The 19,536-nt window shown below is 45.9% G+C and overlaps 2 protein-coding genes across 12 annotated transcripts in view; one reads left to right on the forward strand and one right to left on the reverse strand.

Moving 5' to 3' along the window:
* Positions 1-13,698, forward strand: part of LOC100878761 (glutamate receptor ionotropic, kainate 2) — a 58,822-nt gene extending 45,124 nt beyond the window's left edge. The window contains exons 8-18 of one of the 3 annotated variants that reach the window (XM_003708387.3): positions 1,375-1,476; positions 1,536-1,637; positions 1,855-2,058; positions 6,340-6,444; positions 9,686-9,943; positions 10,012-10,209; positions 10,292-10,517; positions 10,596-10,760; positions 11,140-11,240; positions 11,899-12,159; positions 12,414-13,698. In XM_003708387.3, the coding sequence (XP_003708435.1) occupies positions 1,375-1,476; positions 1,536-1,637; positions 1,855-2,058; positions 6,340-6,444; positions 9,686-9,943; positions 10,012-10,209; positions 10,292-10,517; positions 10,596-10,760; positions 11,140-11,240; positions 11,899-12,159; positions 12,414-12,512 (1,821 nt within the window). In that variant the 3' untranslated portion in view covers positions 12,513-13,698. Of the gene's footprint in view, positions 1-1,374; positions 1,477-1,535; positions 1,638-1,854; positions 2,059-3,747; positions 3,952-6,339; positions 6,445-9,685; positions 9,944-10,011; positions 10,210-10,291; positions 10,518-10,595; positions 10,761-11,139; positions 11,241-11,898; positions 12,160-12,413 lie in introns of all 3 variants that reach the window. The other 2 variants (XM_076533867.1, XM_076533868.1) reach the window with 2 other exon arrangements.
* Sesn (Sestrin) overlaps positions 1-19,536 on the reverse strand; it is a 142,567-nt gene that overhangs the window by 59,403 nt on the left and 63,628 nt on the right. For all 9 annotated transcript variants that reach the window (XM_076533861.1, XM_003708339.3, XM_076533865.1 and 6 more), the window contains one exon: positions 1,337-19,514. In XM_076533861.1, coding sequence (XP_076389976.1) covers positions 19,428-19,514 — 87 coding nt within the window. In that variant the 3' untranslated portion in view covers positions 1,337-19,427. The remainder of the gene's footprint in view (positions 1-1,336; positions 19,515-19,536) is intronic.

Here is a 19,536-nt window from a genome sequence, read left to right on the forward strand (position 1 = left end):
AAAATCGAAATACCGGAATAACCGCATATGGTCATTCTCTCCGTATGTACGAGTAGATTACAACTGGCGTCAATTTTCATTAGAGATTCGATATCGTTTCAGGCTATCGAGAACATACTCGAATATTATATAATATAAAAAATAGTTTATCGAAGTTCTAACATTCGGCGTATTCGAATTTCAAATCGAGCATCGAATCGTCGTTCAGATTATTTCGTTGATCAACGGACGAAGAAATACTACTTCCTACCGGTCGGACAGGAAATAAGAAATAAGAATAACTCGATGTCGTGGTAAATTGTTCGTGTCCGATACAACGGAATCGTTCTCGGCTCGTTTCGCCCGCTTCCGTCTCCATTCTTGCGACGCGTCGCGTTCTTGCGTTCCAACAGTCCGAGAACTACTCTATAAAAATGAAAATCTAATAACGCTGGTTGCCGGGTAACGAGAAGAAAAGGTAGTCGGCAATCTCGGCAAACGCTTCGAAATTACTAGCACTCGAGATACCTACGGATACTCGCGAATGCATTGCTTACTTTTATCTCGTCCTCTTTATTTAATCGATTCGGCTCGTTTCACGATATTAAGAAGATCCTCCTATTTCTGCTTGATTCGATACGAATTCGCCGAAAGAACAATTGAATTTACAACCCTGTCCAACGAGCGATTTTTAAGCGGAACTTGCACGAACGCGATACGACGAGAAAGCGTTTCCAAAAGAAAAAGTTTGTTGGAGGATATTTCGAAAACGCGATCTCTAAACAGATCGAAGAAAAGAAACGTTTTGGATACTCGAATAATAATCGGCCATTTGCATCCCGACAAGTAGCCTCTCTTTAAAAAAAAGAAAAAAACGAAGCGATCGAGGACACGAAAGAGATTAAAAAGTCTGGCAGAACAGTCTGTTCGTCCTGCTTCTTAAATTTATGCGTTCCACGATCCTGAAGAATCGAGATACAGCCTAGTCCAACTTGAGCCTTGCCGTCCAACACGTCCTGAAAATATTTCCACGAGAAAGGAGCGAAGAGGAAAGCACGGATCAAGCTCCGCTCTTGGTTGCTTTTCAGCCGACGCTTCTCGAGCCGAGGAGAGAACATAACTGGACCGTCGCGTTTCTCGTGCCCTCGCTCGCTGCCGATAACGACTTTTTAAGCGGAAAAATTCTTAACCCTTCCCCCGTGGGCTTTAACCTTTCGTTCCTCTTGTCGCGATATTATGCGCGCAGGGGGCGAACGACGACTCGACAAAATGACCGCGTCGCGTCGTTCGAACTTTCTTGGAAAGTTATTTCGTTCCATGATAATAAGACAGGATTTTTCTAATATAGCGTCGTTACACTGTGGATGTAGACAATCACGCTTCGTACGTTTCCAGGTGGTGATGAAAGGTATCTCGGGACCCATCGAGTTTAAGGAAGGTCGCAGGATACAGTTCAAGCTGGATCTGCTGAAACTGAAACAGCATTCGCTCGTTAAGGTAGAGTATTACCGTAAAAAGTTTGTAAAAAAAGGTCGTGAAACGTAGAATCGAAACAGGTCGGCGAGTGGCGTCCTGGCGCCGGCGTCAACGTGACGGACACCGCGGCCTTCTTCGAACCAGGATCCGCGAACGTCACGCTGCTCGTCATCACGATACTGGTGAGTCGCGATCGTGCACCGTTTTATCCGCGTTCACGTTTCTTCTTATTATCGAATTTCGAATGTTGCAAAACTTGCCGGCTCCGAACACCTGTTCGTACAATATTCCGACCGTTCGACGAGGATCAATTTCTGGTATCTCGTAAGATATCGTTCAGATCCGACGATAGCGATGATGTTCCGTTGTTTGCATGGGCCCTGCTGCTTTCGCGTACAGGAAATTCCATACGTGATGATGCACTATGAAAAAAACTACACGGGGAACGCGCGGTTTTACGGTTTTTGCGTGGACCTTCTGGAGGCGGTGGCAAGGGAGGTCGGATTCACTTACCGATTGGAGCTGGTGCCGGACAGGAAGTACGGTGCAAAAGACCCGGAAACCGGGGAGTGGAATGGCATCGTTCGAGAACTCATGCGACATGTATGATTTGGTTTGTTTAATTTTTCTCATCTCACTCGATCTCACCCGTTCTTTCTAACCTTTGCTCACCCGTGCTCCTCCTCGCCTAGGTGGTAATTGCAACGTCGTAGAAAGAAAAACTCCCCTCTATTTAACCACTTTTCATCCTTCTCAACGAATCATTCTTTCGTAACCCGATGCTATCTGTCCTTACACGCGTTCTTCGATGCTTTTATTATCTTCGGACACCACGCACACGAACGCACCTTTTACAGACTATTTCGATAATCACCCGTTTAAAAAAATATATTTAAAGATTAACGATCAACGTCGTCGATACTATTTTTAATATCGTTGCAGCGCGTGCAGTCGGACGATAATTCGTAGCGCACGTTCACGATTAAAATCACCTCTAGTAGCCAGAGAAAACTCGTAGAATAGTAACGTGTTGCATACGTAGTACGATAGATTCCTTCCACGATTCGTCGCGACTCCCGATTCGCCGAATTTCGAATATCCTATACATTTCTAAAAGGCATCGAGCGTTAATTCTAGCCAAATATCCTAATTACGGCAATGATCGCGATCAATCGTCTCGCTCGAGTTATAGTGTACGAAAAGTCCGAGCCAAATCGGGAGAATACGCGTTAATTGGTCGCGAGTACCCACCCGCCATGTAATTAAGCTCGTAAATTGGGTGTAGCGTGCTAATTAACCGGTTGGCTCCGTTCGTCGACTACAAACTACCGATACATCGTTACAAACGTCGAACAACGCGTCCTATTACCTCTCGTTCGTGATCTCTTTTTCTCACCGATTTCATAATCTTAAGGATTAGATTAGGTCCATTAATCGGAGACGCGATTAATTTGCAGTTCTGCAAATCCCGAAGGTTCGTGCGAGAACGCGTCTCTGTCGATATCGATCCACCGTTAGGTACACATTTCAACTCGATAAACTTATTTCATTCGCCGATAGCTTCTGTGTACCTATATTCGATCAAACGTGGCCCCTAGACTTCTAGTCCAGTTTCAAATTGCTCCAATTACGAGCAAGATTTAAATCGCTCGAATCTCCGCGGTAAGTAAATCAACCAGGCTGTTGTCGAACTTGGCTTCTTCTTATAACCGATGAAATTCGATTTCGCGTTCGCTCGTTAAAAATTTGATTTTCGCTCGAACACCGGCGAGAAACGAAGGAAGGTTTAAATACGGTGCAAAACGGACGCTCTAAATAACCGCAAACGTTTAACGATACGGTAAACACTCGAGCGGGATGGATCGTAATTAAAGGGAGAAAAGAGCGAAAGGAGGGAGAAGAAATATTTCCAAGGTGGTATCGGTGCAGGTATACCGATGAAACGATTCTGCAGGAAAAGAGTAAATTTCGAAGCGAAAGGAAAAACTAGCAGGTTATTAAAGGGCGAGATTACGCGACGGGAGAGAATAAAGGCAGAAAAAATGTAGACGCGAAAAAGGAACGGGAGGAAGCTGTTGGAGGAAAAATAATCGAAAAAGAAAGACGGGCGAGTTATGGGATGGAGAGGAAAGGAAAAATGCAAAGATATATAGAGGAGAGGGAAGGTGAGGAAAAGAAATGAAAGAAGAGAAAGAAGGAGGGAAGGAAGTAGAAGGAAGTAAGAAGAGGAGGAGTAAGAAGAAGAAGAAGAAGAAGACGGAAGGTAGTAGCTCCTTTTTATGGTCCCCGTAGGAGCAGCCGTACGTAATGGTGAAGAGCCGAGGGAATTTGAGCGGCAACGCGCGTTACGAGGGCTTCTGCATCGACCTACTGAAGGAGATAGCCGAGATGGTGGGCTTCGGCTACAGGATCGAGCTCGTACCGGATGGCAAGTACGGCGTTTACGATTACGAGACCGGCGAATGGAACGGAATAGTCCGGCAGTTGATGGACAAGGTAAGTTCCTTTCTTATCGAAGCGTTCGCGGTCCCGTACGCGGTATTCGCGCTCTTCGATCGTCGATCGGTTCGTAAGTATACTCCGCGCCTACTTGGACATTCTCTATTTGCCGACATTATTCGGATAATACGCGAAAGACGAGGCGCAAATTCTTTTTATCGACTTACGAGCTTGTTAAGAACAGTAGTGGATTATTCATTGGTACGCCTAATGTACAACGATAATTGCCGGAAAAGCTTTCGAATTTCGTCCGTGGTTTTCCAGTTAAGAGTCCAGTTTCTTCGGTAACCGTTAACGAAGACAGAGGTTGCGATAGATGCGGCCAGGGTTCGGTTATTACCAGAGAGCGGACAAGAGGGGTGGTTTGCAATGCAAATCACTAATCACGCGTCGAGTCGAGCAGAGCGTGGAAATGCGTGCAACCTAACCTAACCGGTGAACTGGCAGGCGCGAAACCATGCTTCTCCGGTCTTTGTTCCGTACAATAGCGCGACGAAATTGCTTAATCTAAAGAAAGAAAATTTTTCTAATATACCTATGATATTAGAGGTTCGCGCGTATATTCGAAACTTACTTTCGCCGTAAATCTCGAACGTCGGAGCCGAATTTACTATTCTGCCTAGCTGAAAATCGAATGCGCGTGTACTCGAACGAGCGATGCATAAATGCATTGACCCGGTATTCGCGAATAACGTATTCTGTTGGAAATATTTTGTCGCGCAATAATTTTCTTCCGTTTACGCTGCAACTCGTGACACCGTGCTTTCTCGATAATCGTAATCGCTTCGGAGCGAGAAACAATTGCCGTTAACTAACGACACGCGTTTCGGGCAAAGAAAAAATCGAGAGAAAGAAAAATTTGTCAGGGCGTTACAGCCATGATTTCTCCCGCTCTTTGGGCGACAGCTGTTGCGAAGCAGCCGATACTATATCACGAGCTCTCCGTTATTAATTTTGTCGGATGATCGTTAATAATTCTCGGACCGTAGCGGCAGCTCGAACTCGCGAACGAAAAAATGCGAGTTAACCACACCGCGAGCTTCCGTAATAAAGAAGAGAGCAGGCAACTCGGCCCGAATAACCGGGCTACTTTGCATGCCTTCTCGTCCCTTAATCGTAATAGATGACTGTATAATTTACGCCAAACCGCGTGATTAATGATAGAGTTTCTCGTTAGGTATACGTAAATACATGACATAAACAGAGCGACATCGCGAGAACCCGTGAACGCTCTCGCGCGAGATAACCCTCGGGGAGAAATCCTTTTTTTCAATTTCTTCGATGCCTCGAGCCTCGTTTATTTAATCCGAAAACTGAACAACTGATCGTGTCGGTCAATACGTCCAATTTCCATGTTATCGACGAGAAAAATATCGGACATTTGTATTCCACAGACGGACATGGTATTTTAATATATAAAATTCTCGTGAAAGACATCGGCCAAGCGAATCCACCTTATCGGTTAAGTCCGCGTAATATAGGTGTACGTTTCCGAGGACGGCATACAGTCGGAAATAAATCTGCGCGGGGTAGTAGCAGTGTGCTTCATAACATTGCAAGTGCTTTTCCAGACGCTGAAAAACCAGTTAGATAACGTACTCTATGCATGTTCCATTTTACCCCGAGAACCGGCTTCCGAATTGAACTGAAAATCTTTCTCCGAGTTACTGATCTTCTCGAGTTCTCCAGCAATCTCTCTTCTTCTTCTTCTTCTTCTTCTTCTCCGAAGATACGTACGACCGGCGAATCTTCTTGGCTCGCGTAATTCGACGAGTAACCAATGTAATTTGAACCGGCAAAAAAATTCGATTTTTCTCCGGCCGAGAAAATCGGATCAGGTACTTGAGAAAATTCGTGAAAACTTCTCACCGATCAAAAGTCGAAGAATCTCGAATAATATTTGAACGATTACCATCTTCGTTCGAGGTGATTTTAACGTAGAAGTAGTTTTCTTAGAAGCAAGTAGATCTCTTCATTTACGTACTGCACGCTATTTTTACACCGACACTCGAGATCACCGCTTTTAACGCTCGAATCAGATCGAAATAGGCTAACAAACGAACAAAAACAGATAGAAGAACGTACCGATGCACCGACGGAAACGTTGGAAATCTTGGCAAGATCCTCCAGGGAATCTTGTATTTTTAATCCGTTGCGTTGGACGTTGTACGGTCAGACAATGAAAGTAGTAGATTCTTCCATCTGTTTTCGAAAATCCACGATTCACCTTCTACAGCAGCCATAGACATTTCTAAATCCCTTTCACGACACACACACACACGCACACGCCGTCACCACGTATCGTTTGCTTTATTTTCGACCATTTAGACGAGTCTTCCTCGATTTCGAAATGTACTAACCAAACATATTCGTGTTTATTCGCAGAAAGCAGACTTGGCGGTCGGCTCGATGACTATTAATTACGCTCGCGAAAGCGTGATCGACTTTACTAAGCCGTTCATGAATCTTGGTATTTCCATCCTTTTCAAGGTAAGAACAAAGACGTAGCGAAACGAAGCGACGAAAACGGCAAGATGAGAACTTGAACACGGTCCGAAGTCTACAATTTACCTAATCACCGTGATCCTATCTACGGAATGATCACCTATAGAAAACCACCGGCTCTTTTTAATTTTAACCGCCGCGCCGGCCGAAACTCGTCCCGTTTCACGAGTTATGCTTTTTAATTGAAATTTAGTCGCGCTCGCGAGAACTGTCGCTTAGAAGATTAAATATGCTTTCGGTCAATATCGTATTTACTCGGTTAATCCGTACCTGCTCGTCACTCGTTTCATAACGGAGAAGCACCGAAAGAACCGCTTTTTCTTCTTTTCTCTTTCAAGTTTTTCGTTATCGCAAACTTTTTCAAACGGCACCACTTTGTTTCTCGTATTCTTTACGGTTACGACTTCTCGTCGTTTCGGCGTTCACGAAGTCTTCCCTTCCGCTCTCCTTTACTATTACCGGCAGAATTTTTCCAGGACTCGGCGCTTCGCTCGATATCGCTAAATGAAAATCGTCTAAGGAGTCTCGACTTCGAAGCTCCGAGCTAATTCGCTAACCGCTGTTTGTCGTTTGCCGCGACGTCTGCTTAAAGTTAACGAGCGAAAGCACTTTTGGCCGATTAACGTGAAAAAGGAAACACGAGCGAATAAGGAACGATATCACGATCGAAAAGAACCGATGGGCTCGACGGAACGTACGAAACGAAGGAAACAATAACGGCATGGCGCGACGCGACGTAGCAGCGATAACGAGGCAACGCTGAAAGGGAAGACGCTAAATAACATTTTCGAGACGATCGTGCTTCTTTCGGTTTCAGCCTCGACCTCTATTTGCCGCTATCGATAGAAAATTCGATCGGGCGTCTCGCTGGGACAAATTTACGGCGACTACGTATGGCAACCGTGTGCCACTTCCATTTCTACTTTGTCTTCTCTCTGCTTTTCTCCTCTTATTTCGCTGTCGTTGTCGTCGACTAATTGCCTTCTAAACATGGCTAAACTTCGAACGAAAAATAGCGAAATATCTTGACTACTCTAATTTCGAAACAACTCGCGGTGTAATTCATCGGTGCTTCTTTCACCACGGTAATTAACATTCCAGTAGGCAGCCGTGTTTAAATGTCGTGCCTCTGTGTCCGCCCGTTTCGCGGATTTAAAAGCGGAGGCTACGTTTTATAACGTTATTCTCCTTTTTTGGTCTCCTCGTAACTCGCACAGAAACCGACTGGCTGTACGTAAATAACGCGGCACTGGCCGCGCGTCACGAATAAAATCGTCCAGGCAGTTGTTAATTCGTATCGCAGACGCGTTAATTGCCAGCTAATTTTCTCCGCAAAGTCATTTTTCCCCTTCGAATAAATAAGCGCCGCGAACTATCGCGTTTTCCTTTTTTCTTTTCGCGATTTCTCGCAAACGAGCGCTGTCTCGACAGCGCCTCTCTCTCAAGCGTCGAGAATCACTGTATCTCGATGAATCGAGAAGAAGACCCGATTCGAAAGTTTCGCTCGAAGAAATTGTTCGTTCGTCCTCGCTGGAAAAATGGAATGTCCCCTTATCGAGGCGGCAATCAACGTGCCGACCGTGCGTCCTTGTAATTAGTGTAATGCGACCGCTTTAATTGCAATCGGTGCTGGCGACTGTCTCTACCCAAAGTGTCCTTTAATTATTCGATATCGCGATCGATCGTTCGACAAGATTCACCGTGAACATCCTGAATGGTTACCGGTCGCCACGATACCGCAATCTGTTGTTACTCGGAAACGTCCGTTGCTCCCGTTCGGCTTAATCGGCGGAAAAACTAGAATTACTAGAATTTTATTACGTCTTCTCCTTTTCGAAACGATACTCTTTCGGCTATCGAGAAGCTCCACTCGAACGCCGTCGTACGAATACTCGTAGTATCGTTCGATTAATTTATACCGTTAATTTCACTGTTATATCACCGCCAACTGTCGTCCGTAATTCCACGATTCCTGTGGTCGGGATCCGGGTAACCCTGGCATTTGGTCAGATGTTGGTAACGCCGCGACAATACGCGTGACATCGCGATCTCATCGGTATCAAACGCATACTGGATCGCGCGTATCGCCAAGATTTACGAGACGCGTATAAATGAAGCGACAGGGTAATGTTCTGTCGGAAAAACGAGACGGAACAGCGTGGACGCATTTTGGCGCGCTTGTCAGCCGCAGAGTTTCGTAATTCCGTTCCTCGACCATTTTTCATCCGCCTCTCGGTCGTTAGTAATCGTTCGAACGCGTTCGCGCTCGGGACGCTGGTACGTCGCTTTGTTCGCAGCCCTTTCTTAACTCGTAACGCGTTCGACGCGTATGCTTGTTCGCGATCCTTTCGTTATGAGAGACGAGCGATTTCGATAAACTTATTTCTTCGCTTTCTTGTTCGGTTCCATTTAACGAAAAGAATCTACGAGCGCTCGTTACTCTCGTCGACGGAATTAATCGATTTAAAATCGAACGATTCGTCGATAGATCGGACGAGTGACAAAGCGAGCTCGACTCGAAAGTTCGTCGAAATTCTCTTTCTAACGAGATGTAAATTTCTCTCGAACGAATCGAATCGAATCGAATCGAAATTATCGAACGATCCTCTCGATTCGAAATTGAATCTTTTTCCTTGGACGATTCTCTCTTCTCGGTCGTAGCTCGTGTCGCGTAAAATCCAATCTTACACGGGTATATCTAATCGCGTTATCTTCCCACTTTATTAGAATCGATGCATTCCTGCTAAGAACGTTTCTTCGCTAAGAATTGAAAATCGAAACGGTTTCGTATGCTCGACTATTTTGAAAGTTCGGTGAACTAATAATACGTCGAAAATTAAAGACGGAAACGGCAAACGTGTCGTGCTCTTTAATTTCGAGCTCGCAATCGGTTCTCCCTTACACAGGTGTGCATATACACACGCGTGTCCGGTCGATAATGAACTCGCCTGTTAGCTAGAATTCACAGGGGCGTTACGAAGCGATTCTCGTGGAAACGCGGCTTACAAGTTTAATTGAAATGAAAATCGATAACGATACTGTCGCGCGTGTCCTTTCTCGCGATCTCTATTTTCTATCGATTCTCGCGTTTTACCATTTCTTCCATAATCTCTAATCGAGCCTATCTACTACGAGCTGACCCGCTACGAGCTAGATGCAGCGTAGTTAAAAATGCGCGAATCGTAAATTGGATCGTTCGCGGCGAATGTTCTACGGGCTGTTCCAGGTACCGACTAGCCATCCAGCTCGCCTATTCTCTTTCATGAACCCGCTAGCCATCGAGATTTGGCTGTACGTTCTGGCGGCGTATGTTCTCGTCTCGGTGACGATGTTCGTGGTCGCGAGGTTCAGCCCGTACGAGTGGAACAACCCTCATCCTTGCCACGCGGACTCGGAAGTTGTCGAGAATCAGTTCTCGTTGGCAAACAGCTTCTGGTTCACGATCGGAACACTGATGCAACAAGGCAGCGATCTGAATCCCAAGGTACGCGGAACAGAATTATTATTCGAGATAAAGAGACGACTCGCTGAGAGAAAAATGTTGCGACGTAGGCAACGAGTACTCGAATCGTGGGCGGTATTTGGTGGTTCTTCACCCTGATAATCATCTCGTCGTATACCGCAAACTTGGCTGCCTTCCTGACCGTGGAACGAATGATAACGCCGATCGAGAACGCGGAAGATCTTGCCGGCCAAACGGACATCGCATACGGGACCCTGGATAGCGGAAGCACCATGACCTTTTTCAGGGTAACCTCGTAATAGTAACCGTTCTTATCTCTTTTACATTCTGTACGCGCGCGATTCACTCTCGTCAACCCGTTATCTAAAGGATTCCATGATCGAGACATACAAGAAAATGTGGCGATTCATGGAGAATAAAAAACCATCGGTGTTCGTGCCCACCTACGAGGAAGGAATTCAAAGGGTTCTTCAAGGCGACTACGCTTTCCTCATGGAATCCACCATGCTGGATTATATCGTGCAAAGGGATTGCAATCTCACTCAGATCGGTGGACTTTTGGACAGCAAGGGATACGGAATCGCCACGCCAATGGGTACGCGGCGATATTCTCTTTATCGAATAATTTCGTTTTCCGTTGCTTCGCGATTAACGCGTTATATTGTATTCGTAGGTTCTCCTTGGCGCGACAAGATATCTCTGGCAATTTTGGAGCTGCAGGAAAAGGGCGAGATTCAAATGCTGTATGATAAATGGTGGAAGAGTCCTGGTGACACCTGCATGAGAACCGAGAAAGGGAAAGAAAGCAAGGCGAATTCTTTGGGAGTGGATAACATAGGTAATCTCGCGAACGTTCTTATTCGTGGGAATATCTCTACCCTAGCCGAAAGAAGCGTACATTATATTCGGCAAGAAGTCTCGTAAACGCGATGCCCTCAAGTTTTTATCGGTAGCTCGGCGAACGCGCTACGTTTCCACAGGGACAGCGGCGATAAACGTATTCTAAACGGCTAACGGTTGATCGTCGCCGAATTAAAATCGTACACCGGATACGAAGAAAAAACGCTGCTCGTTTGTTTACCGACCACCTTCTCGACACAACCTCTCGATCGGTTGTTCAAGAAGGTTTGCCAAAGACCAAACGGTATCCTGTACCCGATCAGGATCCATGAATTTTTACGTTTGCTGGAGAGTCTCGATTTTTTGCTGTCTTCTAGGTGGAGTGTTCGTCGTGCTGTTGTGCGGTTTAGCTTTCGCCGTGCTGATCGCGATATTCGAGTTTTGCTACAATTCGAGGAGAAATACGCCGGCGGAACGGGTGAGTAGATGGTACAGGGTACGCGCGACGTTGAAAAGCTCCGAAATTCGTCGGAAAACGCGACGGAGAATCGGCGAATACCGTGTCCTCGATCGCGCGATCTTGTCCGCTCGGTCACCCTGCCGATCCTCGCTTATTCCCATACGATTTCCGTACGATTTAACCGACTGACCGTCGTCAAAGAAACGAGCTTTTTTTCCAGGCAATCGAACACAGCCACGCATGACCTTTTTAAACAGGGTTGCATGAATTTTTCTCACTTTTTTGTGTTCCATTTCGACCGACCGTCGTGGTATTTTTGCGACGCAGCATGAGCTCATCCTCCACTGAAGCATGCCGGCCGACTACGAACGCACCAAGCTCGCTCGTCAACCAAGGTCCGTTTTTTTTCTCAGACATCCTCCCCTCTAGTCTCTTCTTTTTCTTTACTTCCGATCGCGATTCTTCTCTTCGTTCGTTCGTTCGTTCGTTCGTTCGTTCGATTTTGGCTTCGCGTTAGCTTTTAAACGAGCGAAGCTACGAACGAGTACCTTTTAATTACTATTCGTGGTAGCGATCGAGCGTTTCCCTCGATTTCTCTTCGTGTCTCGGACATTCGTTCTAATTGCTCCCGATCGATTATCACCGTCGACCGATCGTTTTTCTAATCGAAACGTAGAGAGCTCCCGCATCGACGCCGGTCTGCTCGGAATCCTTGCAAGGGATCTCGCAGTCCGTGCAGCAACAACAAACGCAGCAGCAGCAGCAGCAGCAACAACAAGAGTCTCTGTGTTCGGAAATGGCACGAGAATTGTGTCGCGCTTTGCGTTGCCACGCGTCCTCGAGGCGGCGGCGCGGCTGCGAGAAATGCTCGACCCACGTGCTCGGCTATCCCCAGGATAACCCCACTGCCACCGCTTTCAACGGGATGAGATCCCAGGTAAGCCCTTCCCTGCAGAGTAACCGAGTATCCTCTCGAATTCCGCTCCTCGTAACTTCGTCAACTTCGACATTACCAAACTACTCCCTCTCTCTCTCTCTCTCTCGTCCCGTGTCGTTGCTAAATAACGAAAAACGAATCAGGTATTCCCGACGAACCGTTTCAAACACGAATGTCGACATTGCTCCGATAAAGGCTGAAACGTTGATACGATCGAAAAATGCCCTATTGAAAACTATCTGTTTCGATTGCAGAGAAGCAGTCTGGGTGTTCCCACGGTCGAATTGCCGCCACACATCCACATGCATCGTCACACACCGCCACCACAGTCTCGCGACTACGAAGGAAATTAGTCACTATTTTCTGCACACCTCCGTGATCAGCCAAGTAGGATCGAGGAATCGAGAAAAAAAAGAAAAGAGAGAAAATGAGAAGAACCGAGAAGCAAGTACAAAACGCATCAAGTGGCACCGAACAAACGGATCGCTGTTCGAGTTCGTTCCTCTACCGTTGTTTTTCTAGATATCGCAGTAGGCGCGTCGTCGAACGAACGTTGCACAATTTGTTCGCGGTGTCGATTTCTTAGCCGTTTCGACGAGGTCACGATTTTACCACCGTAGAGACTGCACCCACGATTGTTCGCACACCGGTTGGCTAACGAGCATTGCCATAACCGAACCAGACATATTCTGTCTGGCTTTGAAACGCGTTTAGATTAGCCGAGTAACACAGGCGAACAGCCAGTTAAATAGCAGCACGCGACGAAAGGCGACGAAGGTGAAAAGGGTCAGATTAATCGAAGAGGCGCGAACTGTTTCCTACCTAGTTACGCCGATGGCAACGACGCAACGGGATGATCGATCAGCGAAAAAGAATTTTTCCAGCGGGAAACCTTCTCCTCGACCTTCGTCTCTGCGTCGCAATTTCTCACTTCTGTCGCGTAAAAATATTCTGTCGAGATATTTGTTACAGGGGCAAACACCGGCCCGAGAAAATCGTCTTTCGACCGACCTACCGACCGACCTGCCGACCGTCGACGCGATTAGTCTCCGTTAATCGACCTTATCGAGGACGCTGTAGGTAGAGAACGACCACGTGAGTAGAACGGCGCGTCTCCTCTAAAAGAAATTGGACCGTTGAAGAGGCTGGTTCGAGCGTCGATTAGCTTCGTTTATTTTCCGTGTTCCGATCGATCGCGAAAAATTATTCGTCCAATTGTAAATCGTAGAAGAATCAGGTTTTTCCGAGGTTCTTCTACCCATCATCCTCCGTGGACCAACAAGACTGGATGACGGCAATATACGCGAAGCGGTCTTCTTCTGTTTTTCTTTTCTCTTTTTCTTTTATTATTTGTAAATATATTATATCGGCGGCACGCGACAACGTAGTCGATCCTATTCGGAAATAATTTAACATAATACGACGAGACAAGCGAGTCGAATTGTTTAGCGTAACACGAGTACAACAAAGTAGACGTTTGGTGTCGTTTCACGTGTGTATGCAGATAGACGGTGAATAAATGTAAAACGAGAAGATGGATACGATCGTTGTTTCAATTAATTCCATCCTCCGAAAAAAGTTCGATGCCGACGTTGTCGACTTTCGCGAAAGCATCGATGGAAACAAGGAATCCGAGCTGTCTCGGGATAAGAAATTGATCAGGATTTTTTATATAACATCATTTATTAAGGGATAAAATAAATGACAAATAACATATCACTTATATGAAACTATAACATTTCTTAGAGTGTTCATCATTCGTTATGATATAAAAGAAATCACATCACATACGACCCTCCACGTAAACGCGTCACGCTGGTAGCAGCTCGAATCGCTCTGCGCGAAACGAAGAAAAGATACGAGTATATCCTGTTGTACCCGAACAATTCCACGACGAATCTCGAAACGATCCGAGATCGAGGCGTCTCGCCACGGTCCATGATAAGATTAGGCGTTGACCGCGTCGCTTAATCGAATCAACGTGACCGCGATGTTCCGGGCGTAGTCGCGAACGGAATTATTCGGGTTTCGAAACGAAAGGGTCTCTGACTAGGCGGGGTGACGCTGGAAACACGCGAGACGAGCTAAAGCAGCAGAGGGAGAGAAAAGCAGGGATAAACGGACGAAACAAGGTGAACCGCGAATTCGAGCTGTTACCAGCGCGTCCGCGGCATCTGACACGACGATACGATACAATAATATAATCGACTGAATCCATTTGGAAGGGCCTAGTCAAATCACTTGTAATTATCACACGATCATACTCGACGCGCTGGCGTGTAAACATTCGTTCGTTTCTTTTCCGCAACACGTTTTCTTTCTCTGGCTCTCTCGGAGGTGGCTCGAGCTCGCGGCGCGAACACGCGCGCTTCTTCGTCGAGAACAACGTTCAACCTTTTTCCGTTTTCGTACAATGTACACGTGAAAATCCGTCGATCTATCATCGAAATTAAAATTACGTTAAAAGAACAAGGTGACAAGAGATACGCGTACAACTATTTCGTAAAACAAACGTCCGGTTGGAGTTTTCGTCGTTCCGACATCCAACAACCGACAACGATTTTCTCGTCCCACGGATCTCGTCCACCTCCACGATTGTTCAAGGCGACCGAAATCCTGACGCGATCTCGTCGAACGTTACGCGCGTCAAAATAGCCGAGCAACCAGCGGTTCGAGCATCGAATGTTCGCTGCTCGATTTCTCGTTTAAAAAGAAAGAAAAAAAAGAACAATTAATAATAAATAAAAAGTAGAAACGTTATAAATTTCGCCTTGTTCTCGCGAGATTCGTTCCCGCGCCAGGATAACCGGTCGAAGCGAAGAAAAAGAAAAAAACGATCAAGATCCTCCTCTCCTCGTTCGTCTTTCTTTCGCTCTCTCTTTTCCTCTCTTTTCCTCTCTTTTCCTCTCTTTTCCTCTCTTTTCCTCTGTAACCTATAAAAACGAAAGGAAAAACGTTTCTTTATCCCTCCCTTCCGACTACGACGATGCTTATTAATTTTATGAGATCAGCCCGGGCACAACAGAGCACGTGCCACGAACACGTTTCACCACCGATCATTTCCCAAAAGAAAAAATCAATCTGTTCTCCGCCCTTCGGGATCGAGTTCAGCGATCGTTCGCTCGCACGCGATACGTGCAAAATCGGCCAAGAGAAAGGAGAAAAAGAGTGAACAGACAGAGAGAAGAAATAAGCGACGTACAAGATCCGCTGATCGATCTTTTTTACATCTCTTTCTTTCTTTCGCGTTTCTTGGATCCTTTTGATCATTTCAGTGAGACGACGACGACGACGACGACGACGACGAAGGTACAAGAGTATCTATCGCTCGGTTATTCGATTCTCGAGCAGGAACAATTTCCTCTACAGGTGAGATATATATTATATAGGTATATTTACCAGCGTATAAAAATGGGCGACGCGAAAGTTGAGCCTCGATAGCGAAAAAGTCTCTTTGGTCGGGGTTCCGCTCGCTTCTCTTAACCGTTTACGCGGCCGCTTCACGAATCTACGCGTTAAAAATGTTCGACGATATTACGGGTAAACAACTCAGAGTTTCCGATCCGATCCGATACGACACGATACGATCGATCACTCGAAAGAAAATGAAACGATAGAACGCGTTCCGTTAAGTTATAACGCTTAAACGTCGCGAGCTTCGTCGTCCTTAAGATTATATAGAAAATAAAAAACAAAATTACTCGTTTGGACGAATAAAAATTCTCTGTGGAAGTGGCTCTGTAAACGGTTAATCTTTGCTCGCGCGTACATCGCGATTATCTAATCGGCTGAGGAAGAACGAACAGAATCGAGACGCGTAAAGACACGCGAGATGATAGAAAAGAAAAAGAAAAAGAAAGAGAGAGAAAGAGAAAGAGAGGGAGAGAGAGAGAAAGAGTAGAAGCTTATAAATTTGGTAAAAAGTGAAAGTGTAGATAACGGAATACTGTCGTCCGTGCAACTGACCACCGTCTTCGTATTCTTCGTTCGTTATCTCGCTCGATTTGTCCTCTATTACGATACACGAACTGTGAAATTGTCCGTAAACGGATGTGCCAGATCCGTTCCCGGATCTCGACGCTCGATGAGCGACGAACGAAGAAGGAAGAACGGAGAACGGAAATGGTTATAAAATTGATCGCGCGAGAGCGAGCGACGATCGCGAAACTCGCCCTCTCTAAAACTCTCCAAGTGATATGTAGGGACATCGTTTACGAGGCAAACGCGTCGCTATTGGTCGAAAAGTCGTTGGTGTGCTTATCGGCTGGTTATCTACGCGTTTATGACTCGTCGACGAACGCTCGCCGTGTCTCTCCATCTCGAGTCTCTCGTAAATTTGCGATCGAGAACACGGAAAAACGTTCGCGAATACACGATAATTCCAGAGCGCAAATACACGGTTACATAATAAAGAGACACCGTAATTACAAACGCTATACGTACGCCTATATGTTTCGTGTTTTCCCGGTGTCGTTTGCTTTCACCCCGTACGTATCCTTAACGTATCCTTAACGTATCCTTAACGTATTCTTAACGTATTCTTAACGTAGCACGCGTTCTTCTCTCTTTTCGTAATAAACGTATATATATACGCATCGTATGTAACCGCATACGTATTTATCTAATACGTATATATGTATATATAATATCCGACATATAATCAGGCCAGCTTTCATCTACGCTTCCCATACCGATGCGTGCGCGCGTTATACATGCTACTGTATAATATGCGATCACAGACACGCGTAATTCGCGGTATATTTCTCTTCTCTCTACCTCCGTTACTTATTTTTCTCCCTGTACCACGCGTAATCTGTACCTTAAACGACTTAACATGGATTTGATTTATTTTTAGACAGCCTCTCTCGGTCCTCCACGCGCGTTAGAAACATAACTCTTCCGTTTATCAACCGTCTTTTTTTTCGTCTCTGTTCTTTTTGGTCGTCGGAAGGAAAGAACGAACGAGCTTTCTTCCGTCGGCCTTCCGTTCCGATAGTAAACGGTAAACAACGTTACGCACAAAGGCATGAAAAATTCGTTGATAAACGTCTCGCAAAAAACCGCTTCTTCTTTTCGTAACTCGTCCGTTTGAACCTTGCCAGTTTTCCTACTCCCGTGTTGTTACGCACTCGTACCCGTAATAATATCGATAATTCTGCTCGTAAGCTCGTTGAACATCTCCGATCACCGGACATACCGGTGACGGCCAACCGTGCTGTTCCGACGCGCACCACCCGTGCTACCGATTTCCAAATTTACAAATTCTTCGATTGGCAAATTTCGGAATTTCGAACGTTTCGACGCGCGAACGCGCTTGTAAATTCGCGAATATAGGAATACGAGATTGGTAAATTCGAAGATTCGCTGCGCGTATCGTGCGCGCCGGAGTCCGTTCGACGAGCACACCCAGTCTGTCCATCAGCGGAATGCGCGGGCAGAAATATGGCCGCGCGGGTACAACGATCGACGAGATCGATTCTCGCTCGAACAAACTTGTTAATCGTCGATAAAGCTTCGCGATCGAACGAGAAAATAAACACAGCCGACGAGCATTGCTTGTCTCTGCGCGCGCGCGCGGACTTTGCACGCGCGCAGATCGTCCTACGATCTAAACGCTTTGTTTTTCGATCATCTGTACGCTCGAATACGACGGAATCTTTTCCCCTCTTGCGATCGCTCTCTCTCCCACAACCTCACACCCCCTCATTCTCTCTCTTTCTCTCTCTTCCTCTCTCTTCCTCTCTCTTCCTCTCTCTTTCTCTCTCTTTCTCTCGTTATATCGTTTATTAGGTTAGCAACTAGATTCGAAACGTATCTTCACCGATATCGTTCGGAATTCTACCGTTAGCCAAATTGGAAATATTCGCATTGCATAGTCGAAGTTGTCGATAATGCGGGTATCGATATACGTATTTCAAATAAAAGGAATATTCGTTAAAAGCGGGTAATATTTGTTAATACCGCAGAACGCGATCTCGAGCAACTCGTGGAATATTTTCCGTGTAAATACGAATGAAAAATTCGATAACGGACCAACTGTTCGATTCGTCGAAGATAGAATTCGAGCGATTTCGAAAAGAATTTAGTTGCCAACCCGATAATTTTCGGGCGATGCGATAGTCATCGAAATAAACAAAGTTAAAACCGTATTATAATTATGTACAACGTGGACCGCGATCATGGCGCGCGAAAGACATCAGTTTTCTCGTTCGCGTTCGGTCGTCTCGTCGTGTTCGACGAACAGCGAAACTCGAGACGAACGATCATCTCGATTATTTCCGATCGCGAACGTTCGTTAACGAACTTTATACTTAATCGTTAATCGCAGCCGTCGATAAACCGTTTGGTGATACGATAGAAAAAAGCAACGCGAAATGATGCGAAATTACGCGAAACGTTCATCGCGATCTCGACAAATAGACGGAAAAAAGAAGGTTTCGAAAGAGAAAAATAAAAAATATCGCGATCAAAATTAATATCACGGTCTATCGTGTGCACGTACGCGAGACGCGAAGAGCAAATCGAAGGAAGGATACGTTTAAAAAGCGAGTCGCTCTAAATTGCCGACGTGGCTGAATGTTGCGTAAAGAAATGAAGGGGGGTGAAGCGAACGGGGCTAGTAAAAACTGTAACAGATCTGAAACGCTAACGGAACGTGCAAATAACGGTTCACTACGATCCTCGCGAAAATAGAAAAATACGAGTGTCTATTTACAAAACAAACAATAAAAATCTCTTTCTCTCTCACATTCTCTCTCTCCCTCTCTCTCTTTCGCGCGCGCGCGCGCGCGCTTGTCTTCTCTTCCCCGCCAGGGGTATACAAAATGAAAAAGGTAAACGCTTTCAAAAATTCACCAAATTCTCCGCGTGTTCGATGATAAAAAAAACTTGTTCCTCTTCTTCCCTTTTTTCGAATCGCTTCTTTCTGTTCGATCGTTTTAGCGGAGTTGTTCTTCGTTGACGCGCTACGCGTATCGACAGGAACGCGAACTTCTCTCGTAGTATGCGTAGTACGTTAGGGACAGATGGATCGGATCGATCGAATATGTGTACGCGTGTCACCGTGCGAGGATACGGTTATTTAATTATATGCTGCGTGAGAATCGGTGTCGCGTTCGCTCGTTTCTTCTCTGTGCCTCGATCGTGCGCGAAACGGCGACGGCGATGACGACTCGCGAACTCGTGGCGCGCCAGCTACACGATAAAATAAATCGACGATAAACTGACAGACAGCAAGTAGACGAAGAAGCGAGGACGATTGGCTTCGCTTAGGTCATATATCGCATGACGGCTCGGAGCGCGTACAACAGCTCCGCCTGCATTCGGGCCTCCAAGATCATCAAGTTTACGTGAACCTGAAAACAATCGAAACAGATT

Source organism: Megachile rotundata, chromosome 7 (genome assembly GCF_050947335.1).
Source record: "Megachile rotundata isolate GNS110a chromosome 7, iyMegRotu1, whole genome shotgun sequence".
Classification (NCBI taxonomy): domain Eukaryota; kingdom Metazoa; phylum Arthropoda; class Insecta; order Hymenoptera; family Megachilidae; genus Megachile; species Megachile rotundata.